The following is a 20895-nucleotide window of genomic DNA, read 5'->3' on the forward strand; positions in this document are numbered from 1 at the left end:
CATGAGGCCAAGCAGGAACAAGGCTGTGCCAAGACAGGACAGCCACTGCTTAGCTCCACCTCTCCAAACAGGGACTGGATCTCTACATTACATTGCTCTGCTCACCCTGAAGGTGGGGAGAACTAGAGTTACCCCTGCTCCACAGTATGGGGTCACTGAATTCTGCCTTGGGAGGGATTTTCCTGACAGGCTGCAGCATGTGTCTGCCTGGAGTAGGATAACCAGAGAAGACATGACTCCAGTGGGATAAAATTCCACATGATTCATTTATTTGAGGCGCTACATCACCTCCCAGGCACTGAGCTACAGGGCACCTCTGTGCTACATGAGACATCGACTGGGTCTACGACGACACAGCACTCACTGCTACACACACGGCACGGATACGCCGTGGCACAGATGGGGCCGGACAGGGCAGTGAGGCCAGCGGCAGTCCTGCCACCGCTGCTCCCTCCACACTGCTGGCGATGGCCATCCCACCAGGCAGGAGCTTGCCCTGGGCTTCATTGCCACAGCGCTGCAGGAGTTGGGAGTTCCCAAAACCTCAGCTGCTCTGGTGCCTGGCATCATGGAACAGAGGTTTTTTGGAGCCAGGTCACCCTGGGTGAACACATGGGTGCTCACACACCCTGTCCCTGTCTTCAGGCACTTGGTGCTTGGCCAGGGCTGGTCCGTGGGGTCCCACTCAGGGCACATCACGCAGGCACAGAGCCTCGACAGCGCCACTGGGACCCTGGGCCACACCGCCGATGATGAAGAGCAGGCTGGGCGCTGGACAGCTGGAGCAGGAGCAGCGGCCAGTGGGCATGGGGGGCAGCAGCTCCCACTTCTTCTGCGAGAGGCTGAACCCTTCCACTGAGTCCAGTGGGCAGGACTGGTTCCCTGTGGAAGACACAACAACATCAGTCACTCCAGGCTTTGCCTTTCCCCCTCCACAACCCTTTGATGCCTCAACAGGAGCCCTGAGCTGCACAGGCTTTGAGAGCCCAGAGGCAGTTAGTGGGGGCACAAAAGGATTAGCAGAGTCCCCATAGGGATGGCTGCTGGCACTAATGCCACACCTGCGGGCTCTGCCCCCTCAAACACTCCTCACTCTCCCCATGCCAGGATTCTGCAGGGATAAGGGAGGGCAGCTCCAGCTGCGGCAGGACTCAGGAGCAATACCATGCTGCAGGGAAGCAGCCAACAACATTCCCTATTCCCACAGCAATCCTGGGGGTCTGGCAGCCCTCACTGCAGGGCTGAAGGTGCTGTGGCTGGCACCAGGCTCCCCAGGCAGCCTTTCCCGCTGTATCCCCTCTGCTGAGTGACGGCACTAACCTTTCCCCAGATCTCTCGGGAGAGGGACGCAGCACTGCAACCCTGCACAGCGGAGCTGAGCCACCATTGGCTGTGTGAGCCCAGCATGCTGCACATGAGCTGGGAAAAGCCTGACTGGGGGGTGAAAGGGGCAAGGGGCACAGTGGGTCAGCCAGTGGGACAGGGCAGTAGGGTCTCCCCAGCACTTGTGAGGGCAGGGAGAGATGTTGCTGCAGACAGTGTTGCAGTTACCCCCTGGCTTTGCACAGCCGACCTCCCTGCTGCCCTGCAGATCACTGGTGTGCCACAATGAATGGGGATGGGAACATGGCCACACGCCTACCCCGAGCATTACCAAGGCCACCCACGGCCACCACTCTTCCTCCCAAGCACCCAGCCACGAAGTCGGCTCTCTTCTCTTTCATACGGATGGTGCGGCTTGGCTTTCTCCACACACCTGGGTATAAGAGAGTGAGCATCACTCACTGAGGTTTCCCCTTCTACCAAGGCCAGAACATCCCCAGGTTAATCACTCCCTGGGACCAGGGAGCACAGGGCAGGATTTACCATGGGTGCAAGGGGCTGATGTTCAGAGCCCAGATAATCATGTCCCTCAGGCACAGACACCCATTCCCAACCCACAGAGTCATCCTGGACCCACAGAAGATGCTCCCACCTCACCCAGAGACATGGAGCTCACCCTGCGCAGGATCAAACATCTCCACGGTGTTGACAAAATGGGGACGGGAATAGAAGTTGTGGGGCCCTGGCTGCTGCAGCCCACCCAGGCTGAAGACAACCCCATCAGCCATGGCACAGGCAGCGAAGGCGCGGCGGCTGGGCACACTGGGGTAGCGTGTCCAGCTCCTTGTCTCCAGGTCAAAGGCCTCGAAAGCGGTGACAGGCAGCTTGCCTTGCCGGCCTCCTATGCACAGAGGAGACGTAGCTGCCAGTGTCCCAACCTGGCACTACTGGTGTGCTCAGCAAGCAGGATGGGGCCCACTGGCTGCAGTGCTGGGCAGCATGGAGCCACCCTGGGGTGCACCAGGTCATTCTCTGGCCTGGGAACAGAGGAAGGAGAGGGCAGAGGCACAGGGGATGCTTGGTTTGCCCCAGCAGCACCTACCCAGGACGAAGATCTTGTTTCCCTGCAGGAAGGCAGAGGCCCCATAACACGGGGTGGGCATGGAGGGTAGGGGCTGCCAATGGTCCTTTGCTGGCTCATAGACACGGACCAGTGCCTGGGGGGAGGTGTCCGCACCCATTCCCCCCAGCGCGTAGACAGCCCCATCTGGAAAAGAGGCAGCAGTGAGGCAGGGGGATCTGTGGGCAGCACTGAAGGGCTGGGAGTCCCCCCATGCCCTCCAGGGCAGGCAGCATGGGTATTGCTGAGCCCTACAGCCAGACACTGCTCCAAGGCAGCCAGGGGACAATTAGTACAGTCAGGCCTGAGCCTGGCAATGCCCTGACCGCACTGGGACCCTCTCACCCCCCTCTCCATCCCATCCATCAGGCACAGAGAAGAGCACAAGGCCATCCTCTCTAATTATTCTCGGCAGTATCATCTCCCTGGAGACACCATGGCAACACAGCCATACTGCCAAATCCTGCTCTTGCCTCCAGTGCGGCCGGCACCCCTGCCCGCTCCCACTGCTGTCCTGACATCTCCTCTGCCCTGCCCACCACACTGCAGCCTGGTCCATGCCACAGCATCCCTGTGCAGGGTGCAGACATGGGTACTACATACAGGGACCAATCCTGGCTCCTGGCATCCTGCGTTGTGCCAAGACTCCAAGGATACTCAGCAAACTTTGGGCAAGAGTCACAACGTGTTCCTATCCCTCACCTCTCTGCACAGCTGAGATGCCCATGGAGGGCTGAGCCAATGCAGCCTTCTTCTCCCACTTGCCCTCATCCACGTGGTAGACCTCAACAGAGGCAAGTGGGCTCTGTGCCGCATCCACACCGCCCACCACCAAGATCTGCTTGCCCAGGGCAAGGGCGGCAGCGCCAGCCCGCGGCGTCGGCAGTGGTGGGAGCGTGGTCCAGCGCTGGGCTGGGACGTCGAGCACCTCAGCAGTTCCCAGGGCTCGCCCGCCGCCCCCGCAGCCGCCCAGCACGAAGAGCTGCCCGTCGCGGTGCGCGGCGCTGCAGTACACGCGCCGCGTGGGCATAGCGGGGAAGGTGGCCCACGCGAAGGCGCCCGCGCCCGCCGCCATGGGCCAGCTCAGCCGCCCCGGGGGTCTCCGGGCTCTGGCCCTGCCGTGCCGCCCATCCGGCCCGGCTCGCCACTGGTCCGGCCCACGGCCTCCTGCAGGGAGAGCATCCGAGTCAGCGCCCAGGCACCCACCGCACCCCCAGTCCCAGCTAGCCAGCTCCCCTTGGCGGTGCGACAGCTCCGCACTGCATTCCAGGGCTGCCTGCCGACCCCCTCTGGGCTCCCGATTGCGCCCCACGGCTCCCTGTCCGCCCCCTCCGGGCTCCCACTCCTTCGGGCTCTCTGCCCGCACGTACCGGTGCTCTTGCTTCCCGAGGTTCCCGCACCCCGGGCTCCCGCTACCCGGTGCTGCTGGTACACAGCCCCACTCACTGGGACTCTCGCCCGCCCGAGGCTCCCTTATCCGCATCCCCGGGGTCCGTACCCCGCAGAGGCTTCCCCTTCACAATCCAGACCCCGCCAGGTTCCTGCTCAGCGCACCGACCTTACCCCCGGCGCTGCCCGCACTCCCGCCCGCAGCCGGCGCACTGCCCCGCAGCCCGCACCCACAGGGCTCCCGCCCACAGCTCGCAGGCACCGGAGTCCCCCGGGCTCCCGCCGCAACGCCCGCGCCCCCAGCGCTCCCCGGACTCCCGCCCGCAACCCCGGACAGCCGCTCCGCCGTGCCCGGACTGCCCGCTCCGCTCCGCACCACCGCCGGGAGCGGGACAGGGGCAGGGACCGGGACCAGAACCGCGCTCACCTCTTCGCCTGCTCCGCCGTTCTCCCCGCCGCTCCGCGCCTCCGCCCGCCCCGGGCCCGCCCGCTGCCGGTGGGGGCGGCGCCGCGTCCTCCCCGGCCCCCCTGCCGTGCCCCGCTCCCCTCCGGCCGGCCCTCCCGGTGCCACCGGCCCGCCGTGCCCCTGCCGCGTTCACCTGGCCGGGAAGGAACCGTCGCAGAGAGAGGGGCTGGAGAGACCCTGGCTCTGCCCTCCCTTGCTGCACACTGCCGGTGCCAGAGCCACACAGTGCTGGGCTCAAGGAGTCGGGAACCCACCGTCCTATCCTGGAGAGAACCCCTATGCCGTCACCACTGCAGGGACAGAACATGAGCTCAGCCCTATTCTGAGTACGACCTTGCTGGGGTCTCTCAGCAGCGTCAGGAAAGGTGCACATGGGTCTAAAACCCTCCACCAACACTTTTGTCCCCACTTGGCTGAGCCAGGCAAATGAACACGCTGGGAAAGGCGCTTCCCACCCACCAGCACAGGCAGAGCCAAGGGCAGGCAGGAAACTCACACAGAAACGATGGAAAAAGATTTGCTTTAAAAACAGACAGAAGTGACAAGGCATCCGCCGAGAACACCGCACCACAAATGCCACCTGGGGATGCTGCTGATAACACTGCACTCATCCTGGCACCTGCTTTGCACCAGCCATCACTGCAGGAGCGGGAAGCGAGATGCAAACACTGCGAGGCTGCCTGCATCACAGTGTGGTGGAAGGGACCTGCCTGGCAACTGCTGGGGTATGGTGAGCCCCAGCCCTCAGGCAGAAACGGGCACCACGGGCAATGCTGCCAAAGAATGGAAAACCATTTCCTCCAAGAATCCCATCACATAAGCTCCCAGGACACTTGTGTTTGCTCATGGAAGCTCCTGATAGGACTGAACACCCACATTGCACATTGGAGAGGTAACAGCTTGAAGCAGGAGCCCGCCTGGGACTTTGCCTGCATGCAGCAGGAAGCGGGTGGTGTCACAGTCTGGAGCCACTCTGCCCCATGAGGTGGTATCACTGTCCATCCCACTGCTGGCTTGGGGTGTCCTTCTTCATGCAGGCCAGGTAGCGGTCGTAGTTCTCCTCACACCTCCTCACGCAGTGCAGGAAATAGTCCTCATCAGCAATGGCCTCCAGCAGATTGGTTTGCACCAGACAAATGTTGTACAGCTCCGAGGTGGGCACGCTCCTGGGACTGCTGCTGCCCTGCTCCGAGAACACCTGCAGAGAGAGCAGAGCCTGGCAGCAATGTACATGCCCCATGGTGTGCCCTGCCCTCCCCTCGGCCAGGTGCCTCCATGCTGGCTGTGTGCTGGGGACAGAGGGCAGGGTGATCCTATCTCCACTGCAACAGCAGAAGGTGAAGTTTCTTGAGATTTTCCCCTTTCCCAGAAAGTGCCTTTGACTCTGAACCAGCATGTCACACATGTGCCTGGTGTTTCCTTAAGGAAACAGGCCACACCATGCATCTGGAAGAAAACAACTCTGTGGAGCAGCTGAGTCCAGGCAAACATCTGCCGATAGCTTTTCCTTTAGCTACCACAGGACAGAACACGGCCTTCACCTTCTGATCTTCACCATGGCCTGCTTAAAGCCACCTGGCAATCTGTTTCACTCCTAGTGCTGCTCTGTCACCATCACTTACATGGGGACAGCCCTGCAGAGCTGGTGGTGCAAGAGGAGGGAAGAATGGCATTCCACCTACTGATCCTGGCTGCAGGACAGCAAGGTCCCAGCAGTGACGATGAGCCCTGCCGGGAAGATGCTTGGCTGCTGCCCAGACTCCCATGATGTCTGCTGCTACTATAACTAGATCCTACCTGTATGATCCAGCGTGGGAGCAGCCCCAGGGCTGGCTGCATGGCTGCCATGAGATTAGCAGAGCAGCCTGACCGACCAGCTGCACAGGCTACCAATGCCAAAGGAGGAACTCCTTGATCAGACAGATAGCCTGAGGCTGAAACGCAGCAAGTGGAGCTGTGTGAGCCACGCTCCAGCTGCTGCAAATCTGTATGCAGCAGCCATTGCAGAGGCTCCTCTCAACCAGGCATGGCACAGACCAAAGCCACCTATTCCTGACAAGTCTGTCCAGGCAGTAACAATTCCTGCAACCAGCTACAAAGGTGCAAGTTGTGAGAGCTTGTATGGAAGGGAATATCCAATGAGCATCCCACCCCTTGCCATCCCCAGGCAAACACTGCAGACAATTCACTGGCTGCTGCGTTTTCCCCCTGCACTGTCTCCATATGGATGGAAACAGGCAGGGGTTGAGGCTTGCTCACGGACTTGCAGCTCTTGTTTGAGCACTGACAGCTGTCCAATGGCCAGTCACAGTTCTGTCTGCATAAACATTCTGTTGGCCAAGTGTGTTCCCCACAAACACTGCCCTTTCATTCAGATGGGTGACAGGGCTGGCAGCCCTGATACCATTGCTGCTGCCTCCAGGCATGGGGCTGACTCAGTGGGGAGCAGAGGCAGCCAGCACCTGCTGTGCATTGCTGATAGCTGATCTCACCCTCCCTGTGCATCGCTGCCACTGACACTGGTGGCACAGGATGTAGTGATACCAGGGCTATGCCTTGACCTCCCTTTGCAGCCTCATGCAAAGGGGACAAAATACATCTGGGCTTGCAGGGACACCCTTAGTGCAGGCTGCTGGGCCTTCAGCCACCTACCTGGGGGTGAACAATGGTGTCTCCATCATCCAGCCGGATGTTGTCATCAATGAAGATGTGGTGAATGTCAGGATCATGAGGGTCTATCCACAGGGGCTTCCCACCCTGGGAAGAGAACTGATTTCTGGCCCACCTGAAACAGTAAGCAGGAGAAGAAACAGTCAGGGGAGGGAGACGGTAACAGCTCCTGGATAATGGCAGACTACTGCAGGCCCAGGGCACCCTCTGAGCCAGGGATGCAGGACAGAGGATGTCCTGTCCTGCTGCCCAAGGCCTCCTGGGAATGAGGCATTTTGCATCAACGTGACAAATCAGGGAGTCTTTGGAGAAAAGCAGGAGGTACACCAGGGGATGGGGACCTCAGGTAAAGCGTGAGAGTCCCATCAGGCTGCCCACAGGCAATATGGGGACTGCCTAACTGATAGGGACCCCAACAACAAGGCTTCAAAACTACGAGCTATCCCACAAACTAAGAGAATCGCAGGAAAGAAGATAATGCCCAATCTACTTCCTTGATGACCTCTTTTCTCACCAGTCAAAGTGGTCTTGGAAGCCTCCAATTCCCTCAAAGGAGCTGAAATAGTTGTAAAGCTTTCTTCTGTCTTCCCGTGTGGCCAGACGTTCTGCACCCCGTGTTAGCACCACCTCTCGCTTGCTGCAGCGTATCTGGCCAGGGGTAAGGTCCACAGGGAGCTGCAGGACCACAGAAAATGGGGAAGGAAAAGTTTCCAAAGCAGACAGGTTATTTCACACACTGGCAGAACAAACAGCAGGGTGGAGACTCCCCACCACCACAGTGTGGGAAGATGGTGCTGGGAAGATGACAAGAGGAGGCATGGATTCAAACAAAAATCATTCCCTCCCCAGGGATGGAAAGGAATGACCTCCTAGCTGCACATTGCCCCCATTTCAATCTCTGTTATCTGGAAACACTCCAAAGAATAACTAAAGCATCTTCTAAAGCTCATTCAGAGTGCTCCTGCCCAGTGTGCTGCCAGTGGGAGGAAACTGCAGCTTCGATCGGCTCTGGGCAGGGAGCCCTGCTCTGCTGCAGCAGCCCCTCCTTGGGAGAAGACATGCTCTGTCCAACACGGGATCCTCCAAGAGGAGACCATTCCACATAGGATCTGCACACACATGCTTCCCCACAGCTAACAGCTCCATCCAGAGAACTCGATGCTTTTAAAAGCAGTCTGGCCAAGCAGTTGGAGAGCAGTTTGACGTGGGGGGGGCTCCGTGAGACCATCTGGCTGCCCTTCCCCATCACGACGGACCCTCAGGGCGCCACTCACCGCCACGTCCCGCAGGGCGGGGAACTGGGGGTGCTGCCCGTCCAGAGCGCTGCTGACGGCCTGCAGGACGCGGGGCAGGTCGGTGCCGAAGGTCCTGAAGACAATGGCGAAGGCCCTGCCATCGCGGTGCAGCGTGTCCAGGAGGTGGAAGAAGGAGGGCAGGATCAGGTGGTAGCGTTTGCCAGGCTCCCCTGGCACTGACAAGGCGTCCTGCGGCCGGCCCGGCCACTCCAGCAGCCGCAGGTGGCGGGCGTGGAGGTCGCGGAAGTGCCGGCCCGGGCCGGCCTCGGTGAACGCGGGGTCCCGGCCGTGGCGGCTGTAGTAGCTGAGGGCGCCGGGGCACGGGGGCCGCAGGGACGGGCGGTCGCTCACCCACTCCCACTCGCCTAGAAGAGAGGAACGTGCTCAGCCCCCGCCACCGCCACACCGCGTCCCCCGCACCCCGGCCCCGGCGCTCACCGGCGGCCCCTGCGCGGCCCCAGGTGACGGTGCTGAGAAAGGTGTTGAGCGCCGCTCGCGGAGCCTGCCCCGTCACCGTGTCCGCCACCACCACCGTGTTGTTGAGGTCCACGTGCAGAACCAGGCGCCGCCGTCGCCCGGCCCCGCCGCTCATCGCCCCGACACCGACCCCGTTACCTGGTGACGGCGCCGCTTCCGCCCGCTCCGCTTCCGCCGGCGGCGCCCCCTGCCGGCCCGGGGACGACCCGCGCCGCCGTTGCCACGGACACGGCGGGGGCGGGGCGGGGCGGGGCGGGAGGCGTGACCGAATCCGCTCCGTGACTGTGGGCGTGGCCGTGGCCCGCGGAAAGGGACCGGAAGGGGAAGCGGGCGGCGCTTCCGGCGCCCCGCGGGCGGCCATGTTGGAGCGGCGGGCGCGGCGCAGCGGCGGGCGCGGGTCTGGCGGCAGCCGGTAGGTTGGGGCCGGCGGGCCCGGGTCCCACGCCGGCTCCCGGGCGAGGGCGCTGCCGAGCCGCCCGCTGCGGCGGCCTTGGTGCGCTGGAGGCGGAGCCGTGGCGCTGAGGGCCCCGCCCCGGCCCCCGCCCCCCCGGTCTCGGGAGCCGGCGCGGGCCAAGCGCGGGTGCCGCACCCCCTGTCTGCACCAATCACCTCCCGTAGCCCCGCAGGGAGAGCCCAGGCGGCCTATCCAGCCCGGGGTCCCTCCGTCCGGCGGGCCGAGCCTTGGGGAGGGTGCAGCGGGAGCGAGGGACGGGCGCTCGGGAAGGGCCATCGCCTGCGCCGAGGGACGGGCCAAAAGGAAAGGCTGAGCGAGGACCTGGCGGCCACGTCGAGCCCTCCTTGGGACTGCGCACCGGCCTCCAGCTCTACAGGCTGCTCCAGCCCCGCATCTCGGCCCTGTCGGCAGCCGCTTCTCTCTGCGGTGCACTCGGAGAGCCCTTTCCGTGCTCGGACAGCCGGGCCTCTAAACCGTGCCAGCATCGCCCTTCCGGTGCTGTGCTTGCACCGTGCCGGGAGTGCTGTGCTCCCGTAGCCCCCCGGCCCCCCAGTAGTGTGTCACTTGAGGGAACCTGCTGTCGGGAGGACAGGCTGTCCGGGGGTGCGTCTGCTCGTGGCTGCCTTTCCTCCAATACAGCTGGTACTGCACCAAACAGGACCAAGTGGATGGATGCCGGAAAGTCCTGTCCCCATGAAATTACACAGCCAGAACATCCACCATTTCAGATGTCCCAGCTGCTCCTGGGCTTGCTGCAGCCTGAAGATGATCCATTTTGCAGCCTGTTGAGCACATGCCGTTACTTGTGCTTCTTCGTTGGTCTCTGCCTCACTACTAGACCAGAATTAACATTACACCCTCTCTGGTGTTCCTGTGCCTGGCACTGCTTGGTCACTTTGCAGGTGGTTACTCTCACTGCTGGCTGGTGACGCTGGCTGGGGCTCTTGTGGGAATCGCTTCCCTGCCTGCCTCCCCTCCTTCGTGGGAGATCCCCCGCCTGCCTCTGAACAACTGCATTATCCTCCTCCAAATCCCTCTTTGGCCATGACGTCTGCAGAGCACTTGACTGAGATTAGTCTGTCATGTGGAGGTTCTTAGTCCCCCACTGACCTGTGCTTTCTCTTCTGTGGCTGCTCTTGGCTTGTGTCTCTTCCCTGCTTGTGCAGCTGGTGGCAGCACGGGCTCTGCTCCTAGGCTGTGGTGAGACCAGAGTTCTGGGGGGAACATGGGACATGAGTAGTTCCTTGTTCTGTCTGCTCAGGCGCTAACTTCTCCATCACAGCTTCCTTGTGTGTGCACTGCCCTCTCCAAAACTCTGACACCTCTGGCATTTCCCTGAGCGGGCAAAATGAATCTTTGTTATTACTTTGAGAAGTATCAATAAAACTAAAGATTTTATGCCATGTTGGTCTAGCACCCAGCTGTGGAGCTGTGAGGCCACCAGGATCAGAGTTTTCCTGGGTGCATCCTAAATTCCTGCCTGGACTGCCTATTTTTTTGTTGAAAGCAATAATTGATGCTTTTATGCTGGGCAGGCAGCTGCGCAGTGTCCTGAGCGTGATCCCAGTGTTGTCCCTCAGGCCTTTGTACACTTGGCCCTGGTGATGTGTGTTTCCTTCATACCGCCCTGCTTGAATTTCCTGCTTCCTCCTCACTTGGCAGCAAGTGTCCTTGGATCAACACCAGTTTGCTGTGACAGCAAGTTGTGGACCGTTGTTCAAACAAGGGAACAGCAAGGAGCAGTGCTGCCTTGCCACAGCATTCAGCATCAATGAAGCACAACTGGAACGGCCTCCTGCCCTGCTGCCAGGTCTCCAGGAGGAAGCTGTGGCTTTGGCAGGGACTCAGAATCAATTTTTGAGCAGCATCAGTTAAGCTGAGAAATTGAAGGTGGTGCTGGGATGCCGTTGAAGTGCTAGGCATTTCGTGGTGTTGAGATGGCTCGATGGTGTGTACAGGGGAAGGGTTCAATTTTTCCCAGGGAAAATGAGATCTGGTTATCCAAAGCTAGGGTGGGTCAAGCTCAAACTGAAAATGAGCTGCAGATTTTGCTGATTTAGTTGTTGGAGTCCTTCATCCTGGGGTGGATTGGATGGGATTTCCTGAAATCTTTGTTTAGGTTGGAGGATATTTTTGTGAGACATGTTTTAGTTTTATTTCAGAGATAAATGAGTGACAGGATTTTCTTGATGATGCTTCTATCTTGGCTTGACCCAATGCGACCATCCATGCCTGGGCTTAATGGTTTCAGGTCCCATACTAGAAACTTGGGTAATTTCAGTTGCTGTAAGCTAACTGTCTTCTTTCTCCTTTTGAGGTGTCAAGGGTTGTTTTTCCAGTAATTTGGACCTTTTTGAAGCACCTGCTTGCCTAATGCCATGAATATTGCAGTGAACAATGAGGAAGAAAAAGCTGTCCATTCCTGGTCAAGAATTTCCTCTGCAGGACAGAAAGTGCTGGAGGAAGCCCTCCGAGTCTTCAACCCGATGTCCAAGGACCTTTCAGACACAGAGACCCAGCTGGTAGCCTTCATCCAAGGCCTGAAGGAGGAGGGCTACCAGCCCACAATTCTGAGGAGTAAGGATGTGTACGGGTATAGCTCGTGCACGGCAGTCACACCGAGTCAGACAGAAGACACACAGTGCAACTGTGCCAGCACCACTGAGCCCGCTCAGAGTCCAGCCAGGAACTCAGTGGCAAAAGTGGCCCCTTTGCCCACCAGCATTCCAGTGAGGTCTTTGAAAGTCTCCAGTCAACCAGTGTCCAAAGGGGATTCCACAAATCTCCTCTTGAGCTCCTTGAAGCAGACAGGATCTGGCACATCCAAGGCAGCGGCAGTGGGCTTCCCTACAAGCATGTATCCTGACGTGTATCCAGCTATGAGACTCTCGGTGGTCCTGGAAGCCCTGGTGCCACTGAAAACCGCAACATCCTGTTTGGAGTCCAAGTACACACAAGGGCGTCTTGGGATCTCTCCCTCAGACCTTAAACTCCTTAAGACTTCAAGTCCACCCAGGCAGTTTTCTTCAGGCAAGAGCACTAAAATAACCGAAGGCAAGGGGTACAAGCATTTGGTAAAGAAAGCACCAGATTCTGCCACGTGTGCTTTAAACCTTCTGAAGGGACCAAAGGGTGGAGTGCTGCAGGAGAGCAATGCCTGCAAAGCCTCTGGAGTTCTCAACGGGAGAGTCACAGGCAGCTCATCCCAGGACTGCACCACAGCACCACAGCCCAAGACCTTGAAAATCAAAAATAAGGAAGCTCTGGTGGGAAAAACATGGAAGGACCGCAGCACTTACCAGGAGAGCACTGGGCAGAAGAAGAGAAGAGCTACAGAGGCAAAAGAAGCACCACAGAGGAAAAAAGCAAATACCATTCCTGTCCGAAAGAAAAGTCGACAGGCTCAGAGCACTTTGAACCTGCTGAAATTCCGGACCATCAAGGTGGGCAACTCTTCCTCCGATGATGAAGTGAGGAGGAGAGCACAGAAGATTCTTAGGGTCAACCTGTCCCCTGTGATCCAAATTCAGCCCTTGTCCCATTCTCATAGTGTCCCCTGAGTTTCTTCACTTTATCACGTTTTTTTGTAAGTAAGTAAATATAAGCCTGGCACCAGAGCACAGAGAGGTTTAGGAGTGACTCTGTGTCTCTGATGCCAATATGCCAACTAACCTGCAGACAGAGCCGCCCACTCTTGTGCTGTTCCTGCCTGTCTGCCACTGCTGTGCAGAACTGGCTGCAGAAATCCAGAACCCTGTTTGGGAATGTGGGACCATCACTCCAGCCAGCATCAAGCTAAGCAGGCCAGAGAGCTCACTTCCCACCACGCTCCCCTGAACGTGGCAGGCTGTGCTCTTGTGCAGGGGAGGACACAGGACTTTCTCATTACATTGATGCACTGTGATATTGCTCTTTTTCAAGCTGTACATTTACTGGTTTTATTTTGATCAAATTTTATAACTTTATTATCTCTATATCTATATATCCATATATGTGCATATGGCCCAGGAACTGTGGGAAGATGCACTTCCTCCATCCCTTTGGGACTGGGTTTGATAGCTTTTGTTCCTCCTTCCCTTCAGCTAGTCTTTTGTTGAAAGGTGCCAGGATTCCTTTGTGGTTCAGTGTTGTGACAGTCTGTCCTGGGCTCCCTTGAGCAGCTCAGAGGCAGCAGTGTTGTAGCCACTTGTTTGTCTCCGGAATGCCAAACAATTTGGAGAATTACCAGCTGGTAGTTTTAATCCTGTTTTCGGTATTACCTCTGCATAACAGTGGGGGAGTGTCACAGGGCTGCAAGTCTGTCTGACGTCTTTAGGGGCCTCCTCCCTTTGTGGGTAGCAGAAGTTTTGAACTCATGGTAGGGATTTGCCTCCAAAGAGGATTCCTCCTCAGCACCTAGCATTACTCTGTTCTCCTATACCCCAGGTGCAGCTATGGATCATGAACTGTGACTGTTAGAGCCAAAGGGCTGGAATTGTTATCAGGAACTGTGTAGTGTCCTGCCCACCACGTAACTGCTTTGCTGTTGCTGAGTGTTCCAGGAGCAGATTCCAGGTGCTGGTAGAGAAGACTGTTGGTTTTGGCTGGAGTTAAACCATAACAGAGACACAGGCTGTGTTTGAATGTATTTGCTACATCCTGCCAGTCCCAGAGCTCAGTGGGACACTTGAGCTTGAGTTAAAGTAGAAAAGTGAAAAATTTGGGAGGACATATACCAGTACTTAAACAGAGAGTCACTTTCTATGGTTTGTGGAGATGAAGCAGTAGAAGGGAAGATGGGCACTATATTGTGGTGGGTAGCAGCCTTGCTGTGCTATCAGGGATGTGTGAGAAGGTGTGTGGCAGGTGTGAGAGTTCTGTGTGGAGGGAGTGCAGGCTCTGCCATCCCCAGGAGGCACTGCAGAACTGCTGCAGATAGCTGCTGTCACCTCCCTGCACCATGGGCATGCTGTGGGATGGGAACACGGCTCTGTGCTCTCTGCGCTCCACAGAGAGGGATCTACTAAACCCAAGAGAAACACCTCGTAGGAGCAGTTAGTGCTGCTACTGTCACCTGGAAGGGACAACCTGGTGTCCTGGGGAAAGGAAGAGGCATTGTGCTGGGCACGGGCCTGGCTCCGTATACTGCTGTATGCTCAGATCTCTGCAGCAGTAGTGTAATCCACTCATTCTCTCACCAGCTCAAAATGCCAGTTGTCTGACCTAGTAATCTCTGTGGACTTTGGCTGAAGGGATGGGTTCCCCAGCTGGGAGTCCCAGATCCTTACATTTAAGCCCCACCCCCCAAGTACCTGGTTGGATTTCAGTGGTTTATGGAAGGGGTCAATGTCTGATCCCCAGGGCAGAAAGGAAAACTGTGGTATGGAGAGAAGAGAGGAGGTTCATGACAGGGTGAGAGGGCAGGGAAGTTGAGCATTCTGAGGTGCATCTGGGTTCTCTTCTCACTCACATAGGGCAGGGTGGAGGTTCTCTTTCACTGAGTAACCTAGTTTAGTGGAAAGTGTCCCTGCCCATGGCAGGTTGGTTGGAACAAGATGATTATTAAGGTCCCTTCCAATCCAAACCTTTCTGTGATTTTATGATTCAGGGTATGATTGCAAGCTCTGAACCCCACACTTGGGTTCTGAGTTGCTGTCAGAGATCATAACTTGCAGCGTTTAAGACTGACCTGTGAATGCCGCTGCTTGGCTGCCAAGGAGGAAGAAATATTTTCTTCTGCTTCTGTGTTTTAAAATGCCCTGGCAGAGGGTTCCCTGTCCTGACCTGATGCTGGATGAGCAGGGACTCTCCATCACTGTCAGCTGGCCAAAAATTGCTTTGTTCCTTTTGTTCCCACTCCTTCAGACCTTTCTCATTCCCACGCTCTCAAATGCCAGGTCTTGAAGTCCTGCACTGGTGTTTCTCTTTTGGGCTGTTTCCCAATGAGGGCTCTGAACTCCTGCCTGTGGTATTGCTGTCAGGCTGCTCAGCAGCTTCCCCTGTTCCCAAACCCTTATAAGGGCACTGAGAGCTGTCTTTGGAGCCTCCTAATGCAGCACAGACATCCCAGCTGAACACTTGGCCTCCGCTGGGAAAAACAACGTGCATTGACAAGGCTGAATCCAGGTCAAGGTCGCTTTTCCACCAGCCTGAGTGGGAAGCTGAGCACCTGAGGCCAACTTACCAGGCCACATCCCTCCTCATCGCTGTGTGTCATCCCCCAGCTGCACTGCTGTCTGCCTCCCCACTCTTTTCCATTACCTCTTTTCTTTCACAGCTTGGGTCTCTGCCAGTCAAGGACTTGACTTGTACTGTTGCTTAACACATCCAGCACAGCATCCAGCCTTAGTGCTGCCATGCATTTCCCAGCACTGAGCTAAGTTCTGTGCATGCTTGGTGATGACAGCTTGCCCTGTGTCCTTCCCAGGCCACCAGCAAAAGGTTTTCTGCTCTCCACTGGGAGAGACAAGCTTTGGAAATGCCTCTGTGTCACTGAGACTCCTGCCAGGAAAGTGAGCATAGCTGTATGCTCAGGGACTTGCTCATCACCAGTCCTATCTCTGTCGGCTCTCCTGTGCATCTCTAACAGACCACAGGGCCCTGAGCAACAGGGCAGTGCTGGACCTCTATTCTCTGCCCTCCAGTTGACTCTTCTTCCTCTTGCAGGTGCTATGGGAGCTTGACTGAAAGGGTTGCAGGTAACAACAGAGGGGCTTTACAGCCTCTGTGCCAATGCCAGCAACTGCTGCCCATCAGCCAATACTGGCAGAGGGGGTGCCTCAGTCTGGCACAGGTTGGCTCCACTGTCCTTTGACTCATGCCCAGGTGTGGCTGCTCCTGGTGTCCTGGGCATGTAACACTGATGTGCACGAGGCTGCAGAGGGGCTCTGTGTGGATGCTGCTCTCTGCTGTTAGGGAAGATGAACAGTTTGATCAAACCAGAGCTACCTAAGACCTGATCTAAGCAAAGGTCTCCCCCATATGTCCCTTCCATCCTGTGTTATTCTCTGGCATCTGAGTAACACTTCCAGGGATCTGTGCAACGGTAACTGGCAGAGCCCATAGAAATGCATTGCCCAGAGCACTGTGGTCTCTGCTGAGCATGTGGTATGCACCTTGTTCAGACCTGTTTCTGTATTAGTCACTTTGAATTCATCCAAGTGCCTAACCTGGCCTGTGTTGTTCTGGGCACTGTGACAGCCGAGAGCTTTGGAGACTCTCCTAGGAATGCTTTTAACGCATGGATTCGTGCCACTGTCACTTCTAGAAACAATTCAACTAGTGGTCAAAGGGCTGTTCTTCCCACTGATTTTTTGGAAATAATTTCTCCTTTTATTCAGCTGCCAAGAAGCAGTTTATGCTTCCCCTCCACCAGACAAGGTTCTTGAGCTTCCTGCATGCTTCAGATGTCCGTCAGCAAGGTCCATGGGGAGAGTAGTTTGTCCAGCAGGCAGCTGAAGGGGAAGCTGACATCAGATACCAGTTGAAATCACAATGTTAATTGGTAGAAATGTTCTGAAGTTCATGTCCACTGTGATCACATTTCACCATCTGCCACTGCTTATGGCTGTAGAAGTTTCTCCTCAGCCTCTTCCCTGCAAGCCGTGTAGTGTGTTGCTGCTGCTGCTGCTTCTAAATTATTTGCATCCCTCCTGAGCCAGCTGCTGTAGCAATCCTTGTACAGAATTTCTTAAGCACTTTTTTGCAAAATAAGAAGGATTATTTTGTTACTCCTGCTTGGCAGCCCACAAGTGGTATTTCAGTGTGTGGAGATGTGCTCCCTGGAGTGCTCACCTCACTGGACAGCTCTCAGACCAGTTCATACTAACAGTGCTGGGGTTCCCCCCATTGCCTGGTGCTTCCTTGCATGGAGTTCAGCCAGTTGCCCACTGAGAGCATGGCAGGGGAATCTGCAGCAGGACAGCACAGATTGGTGATGGCTGCTCATGTGGCTCCATGGTCCTGCTCCCCACCTGCCCATGTTTTGCAGCCTGTCCTCCAGGTCCCCCTGGTGTACCAGGAGCACTTCACCCCAGCTCCGGCTGTGGCAAGAGGGGCTGGGAGGCTCTGGGTTTTGGAATTGAGCACAGAGTTTGTGCCCTTTTAATTGTGACTTGTACTGTGTTCATGGCCAGAACTTGCCAGCATGTTCAGCCATCCCAGCAGTTCTTCCCCTTTGGATCCAAGTTCCCTGCCCTGTCTAGGAGCTGGGCCTTTGGCCATGGCTCAAGGGATCCCTGGGTAGGGAGAGCAGGTTTGTCTTTCAGCTCCAGCTGGGCAGTGTGACTTGAGCTGGGCAGCTTCCCAGGCAAGAAGGCAGGTTTCGGTGGGAGAATCCTTTTTTTGGCCACGGTTGACAGGGTTGGTGCCGAGCTGTGGAGCACCGGCTGCTCAGCCAGGATGGCTGGTTTGTGTGGAAGTGACAGTTTCTTTTTCACCCCTCAAAATGGCACTGGCCTCTTTGCTCCTATGCTCAGATGGGGATGGCCTTCCAGGAGCTGAGATGGCCCATGGAGATGACAGCCATTTTGGGGTATCTGGCACCTTCCTGATGATGCTGCAGCCCTCAGCTTTGCCATCTGGGTGGGCTGGTGCAGTCTGTGGTGGGCACAGCAGGGCAGGATGCTCCTGAGCCATCACATTTGGGACTCCACTAGAGAGCACCATGCTAGGGTTTCCCTCTCCTTGCAGCCTGTTTTGCCTGGAGCTGGGTGTTATTAGGAGGGTACCAGGTGCTTCAGAGGAATCTTGTCGCAGAAGACATGAGAGGCCAGGATGACCTTTGTCACCAGGTCATCCCTGAGTGTGGAATGAAGCTTGTCTGTAGGTGTGACACTGCTGGATCTTGCAGGTTGGCCAGCAGCTGTTTGTTCCAAAGCCGTGGTGCTGAGGCCAGACCCCTCCCTTTGCTTAGGAACACCAAGGAAGTCTGGTGAAAAAGTGAGAAGCTGGGAGTAGGGAAAGATAAAGATGCCAGCAGCATCTGGACAGCCAGCAGCCTGCAGCTTCTGTGTCTGCTGCAGATGTGCAAACAGAGGAGCTGAGGCTCTGGCATTCCGCAGCACTGTCTTCCCTCCATCCCTGCCTGGCCACAGAGCTTCCTCTGCCCTGCCTGGCAGCAGTACACAGGCACTGGTGGTGCAGGTGAGCGGGAGTCTTTTTGGAGGGGGCACCCCCCCAACCCTTCATTTCCATCCTTCATCAGTCTCACAATCTGGCGCTGCTCACATGGCCTCCAAAATACCTTCCCCAGGGAGTCCCTTAAAGGCCTTATTACCCTCTGGGGCTCTCTCCTTATTGTCTTAATTAGCCCTTTCTGTTCCTGTGTTCCTGTGGCTACAGGCAGCCCCTGTGAGTGTCTGGTGATTCCCACAGACACAGTCAGGCACATGCTGCTGTTTTAAAAGAGGTGCTGCAAAGCTACCCCCAGAAGTACCTCCCCTCCTGCCCCTGCTCTGCTGCACTGCCCAGGCCTAGGTTGGGACAAAATAAGCATGGGTGGGTGTTTATGGTGGGGAAGGCACCATATGATGCCCTCCCTCCTCCTGGGTCCTGGTGCAGCACTTTTGAAGAGTAGCATTTCCTGAGCAGAGGCATGGCAGCTGCTCTGAGTGACACAGGGGCTCTGGGTGGGCACTGCCCGGCCGCTTGTGCTACTCTCTGCCAACCAGCATCTCCATGAGAGCCGTCTCCACGCCACGGCATGACCAACCTGCTCCGGCTGAGACCAGAGCCACGGGCTCCGCTGTGGCATTCCCTGGTGTTTGGGCATCCCAAGCAACTTCTGGGGAGCAGCAACTGCAATTCGTAGGAGGGCGAGTAACAAACTTTGTATGATGATTTTACAAATGACCATCTTGTTCTTGAGTGAACTTTTTACCATTTCATTTGTTTGTGTAGAATGTTTCTGAAGTTCTAATAATATTTAATGTTAATATGAAGCTGGGCTGTTCCACACTTCACGTTGTATATTTTGGAATGGCATTGTTTAGTGAAAAGACAGCGTTAGTATTATTCCACTCTTTGGAAGGGAATGGGACAAAAAACAGACTGTCTTTTTTCTTAAATGAAGTGAACTTTTTGTTATGAAGTCCTAGCAGGTGTCCAGCCCTTCAGTAAAATGGTGCTCAGAACCACCCAATGTGTCCAGCTTTTCTTTGGGCTATGACAGACTGCTCCTCCCTGGGCTCCTGCTCCCAGCTCTGTGTCAGCTCCATGGAATGGTGTCTCCCGTGTGCCCAGCGGCTGCATGCTGCATAGGGCACGCTCAGCTGCAGACCACACCCCCAGCTCTTCTCCCCAGTTCTCCCAGGGAAGTTTTGCATTACTCAAACTCCATTAAGGATTGCCTGGTTTGGGGTAGGAAATACCCCGGATGTGTGTCAGTGGTGCTGAACCGGGATAAATCCGCATTCCTGGTTAGTTCCTAGAAACATGCACACTGGGCTGGCAGGTGCTGTGCCAGCCCCAGCCTGCCTGCCCACCCTCCGGCTTCTCTCGGAATCTGCCCACTCTGCATCCGGGACCCTCTGGCCGGCTAATTCAACAGAAGCACCATTGTTCCACGGTTTGTGATCTGGATCCAGTTTGTGCCACAGGGCTGTCAGTGCGCTGACCCAGCACTAATGGTGGTGGGACCGTGGCCCTGGGCAGACAGCAGCTCCGCTGCCGTGCTGGAGCTCATTCCTCGAGAAGGGATGTGGTTAAGTAATTCTTTGCTCACTAAGGATGTTCGGGCTGCCTGCTGTGCACACGGAAGTCGGTCCAAGCAGGGCTGGCCAGGAGTGAGAGGCTGCCCCTGCAGCTCAGGGGCTCTGCCGAGCATGGGAGGGGGGGCCTCTGTGCTGCTGCAGGAGTGCCCCAATCGCTGCTGAAAGGTGCTGGGGGAGCAAGGCTGTGGGCGCCCGAGGAAGCGGGGGATGCTCAGCAGCATTGAAACGCTGGTGACAGAGGGGAGAGCTGCTGGCAGATCTTCAGCCAATGGAGCTGCCCCCGGACAGGCCATCTCTCCAGGCAAGCCCAGACCACCCCCACGCTTTCAGCTCTGGGACAGACAAGGGGATTGCAGCTTGGCATGGGAAGTCAGAGCAGCCTTCAGGGAGGTGCCTGGACATGGGCTCTCTCGTTCCTCACATCCCACTGAGGATCCCTTCCTCCCACTTTGCTTTTCAAGGCCAGAGATCCTGTTACAGTTGCCTTTATCAGGCCTCTTTGGATCTCCTTGGAGCAGATAAGGTTTGCTTGGCAAGATCCCTTGACATAGACACCCTGGCCAGTGCTAATAGCACTTTGTCAGCTCATCTCGTGTCAGCTCTCCCGGCTCAGAAGGTGGTGGTGGTGCCTGACCACCAGCCTGCACTGCTGGAGCCTTGCCGGGCACAGCCTGGCCCCTCCTTCAGGCTTCCAAGTGCCTTGCGTGGCTATGGGGAGCTGGTAGGGCACTGCCCACAGCATCTCTTGTCCTGCTGAGGTGCCTGGCTGTCTCAGGGTGTCCCTGGGGGTGTGGGTTTTGGCATCCCTATGGCCGAGAGCTGCTTCTTTGTCTGCCTGTGACCTTGCTTGGCGGCGGGCAGCCAGAGCATGGCCTTGGTGTGGAGAGCACATGGTTCCTCTTCCTTCCTTCAGCCTCGGCTAATAAAAGGCACTATCCCTGCGTGACAGTGAGGTCTCTGTGGAACCTGGCCCTGGTGCACAGCCGTGCTCCCTGCAGGGCTCCAGAGCT

General features: G+C 57.0%; 3 protein-coding genes across 4 annotated transcripts; 1 reads left to right on the top strand and 2 right to left on the bottom strand.

The window, feature by feature from the left end:
- Positions 1 to 247: 247 nt before the first annotated feature.
- On the bottom strand, positions 248 to 4848 carry KLHDC8B (kelch domain containing 8B). Of its 2 annotated transcripts, none has more exons than XM_058845222.1 (6): positions 4260 to 4848; positions 3146 to 3610; positions 2426 to 2590; positions 2000 to 2224; positions 1655 to 1756; positions 248 to 882 (listed from the first exon to the last, which is right to left on the bottom strand). In XM_058845222.1, the coding sequence occupies exons 1-6, from the start codon at positions 4846 to 4848 to the stop codon at positions 686 to 688; spliced, it is 1743 nt and encodes a 580-aa protein (XP_058701205.1). In that variant the 3' UTR covers positions 248 to 685. The 2 variants fall into 2 exon arrangements, with proteins under 2 accessions (XP_058701205.1, XP_058701203.1); XM_058845220.1 differs by having other exon boundaries at positions 1643 to 1756.
- Positions 4804 to 8872, bottom strand: LOC131582265 (uncharacterized). Its single transcript, XM_058845223.1, has 5 exons — positions 8702 to 8872; positions 8243 to 8628; positions 7483 to 7643; positions 6951 to 7083; positions 4804 to 5496 (listed from the first exon to the last, which is right to left on the bottom strand). Exons 1-5 carry the CDS (start codon positions 8853 to 8855, stop codon positions 5290 to 5292), a joined length of 1041 nt encoding a protein of 346 aa, XP_058701206.1. The 5' UTR covers positions 8856 to 8872; the 3' UTR covers positions 4804 to 5289.
- Positions 8873 to 9060: 188 nt separating this feature from the next.
- Positions 9061 to 19309, top strand: CCDC71 (coiled-coil domain containing 71). Its single transcript, XM_058845320.1, has 2 exons — positions 9061 to 9152; positions 11512 to 19309. The coding sequence occupies exon 2, from the start codon at positions 11573 to 11575 to the stop codon at positions 12752 to 12754; it is 1182 nt and encodes a 393-aa protein (XP_058701303.1). The 5' UTR covers positions 9061 to 9152; positions 11512 to 11572; the 3' UTR covers positions 12755 to 19309.
- The last annotated feature ends 1586 nt before the right edge of the window (positions 19310 to 20895 follow it).

Source organism: Poecile atricapillus, chromosome 9 (genome assembly GCF_030490865.1).
Source record: "Poecile atricapillus isolate bPoeAtr1 chromosome 9, bPoeAtr1.hap1, whole genome shotgun sequence".
Lineage (NCBI taxonomy): Eukaryota > Metazoa > Chordata > Aves > Passeriformes > Paridae > Poecile > Poecile atricapillus.

Excerpts from the sequence above, each read along its gene's own strand:
- KLHDC8B (XM_058845220.1), bottom strand. The coding sequence starts at position 4,848 with ATGCCTTGTCACTTCTGTCTGTTTTTAAAGCAAATCTTTTTCCATCGT. Across the intron at positions 2,225-2,425 it reads AAACAAGATCTTCGTCCTGG|GAGGCCGGCAAGGCAAGCTG; the intron begins GTAGGTGCTGCT and ends CTCTGTGCATAG. Across the intron at positions 883-1,642 it reads TGGCCTTGGTAATGCTCGGG|GGAACCAGTCCTGCCCACTG; the intron begins GTAGGCGTGTGG and ends TGTCTTCCACAG.
- LOC131582265 (XM_058845223.1), bottom strand. The coding sequence starts at position 8,855 with ATGAGCGGCGGGGCCGGGCGACGGCGGCGCCTGGTTCTGCACGTGGAC. Across the intron at positions 7,644-8,242 it reads CCGCCCTGCGGGACGTGGCG|CTCCCTGTGGACCTTACCCC; the intron begins GTGAGTGGCGCC and ends GTGGTCCTGCAG. Across the intron at positions 5,497-6,950 it reads ACACCATTGTTCACCCCCAG|GTGTTCTCGGAGCAGGGCAG; the intron begins GTAGGTGGCTGA and ends CTCTCTCTGCAG.
- CCDC71 (XM_058845320.1), top strand. The coding sequence starts at position 11,573 with ATGAATATTGCAGTGAACAATGAGGAAGAAAAAGCTGTCCATTCCTGG.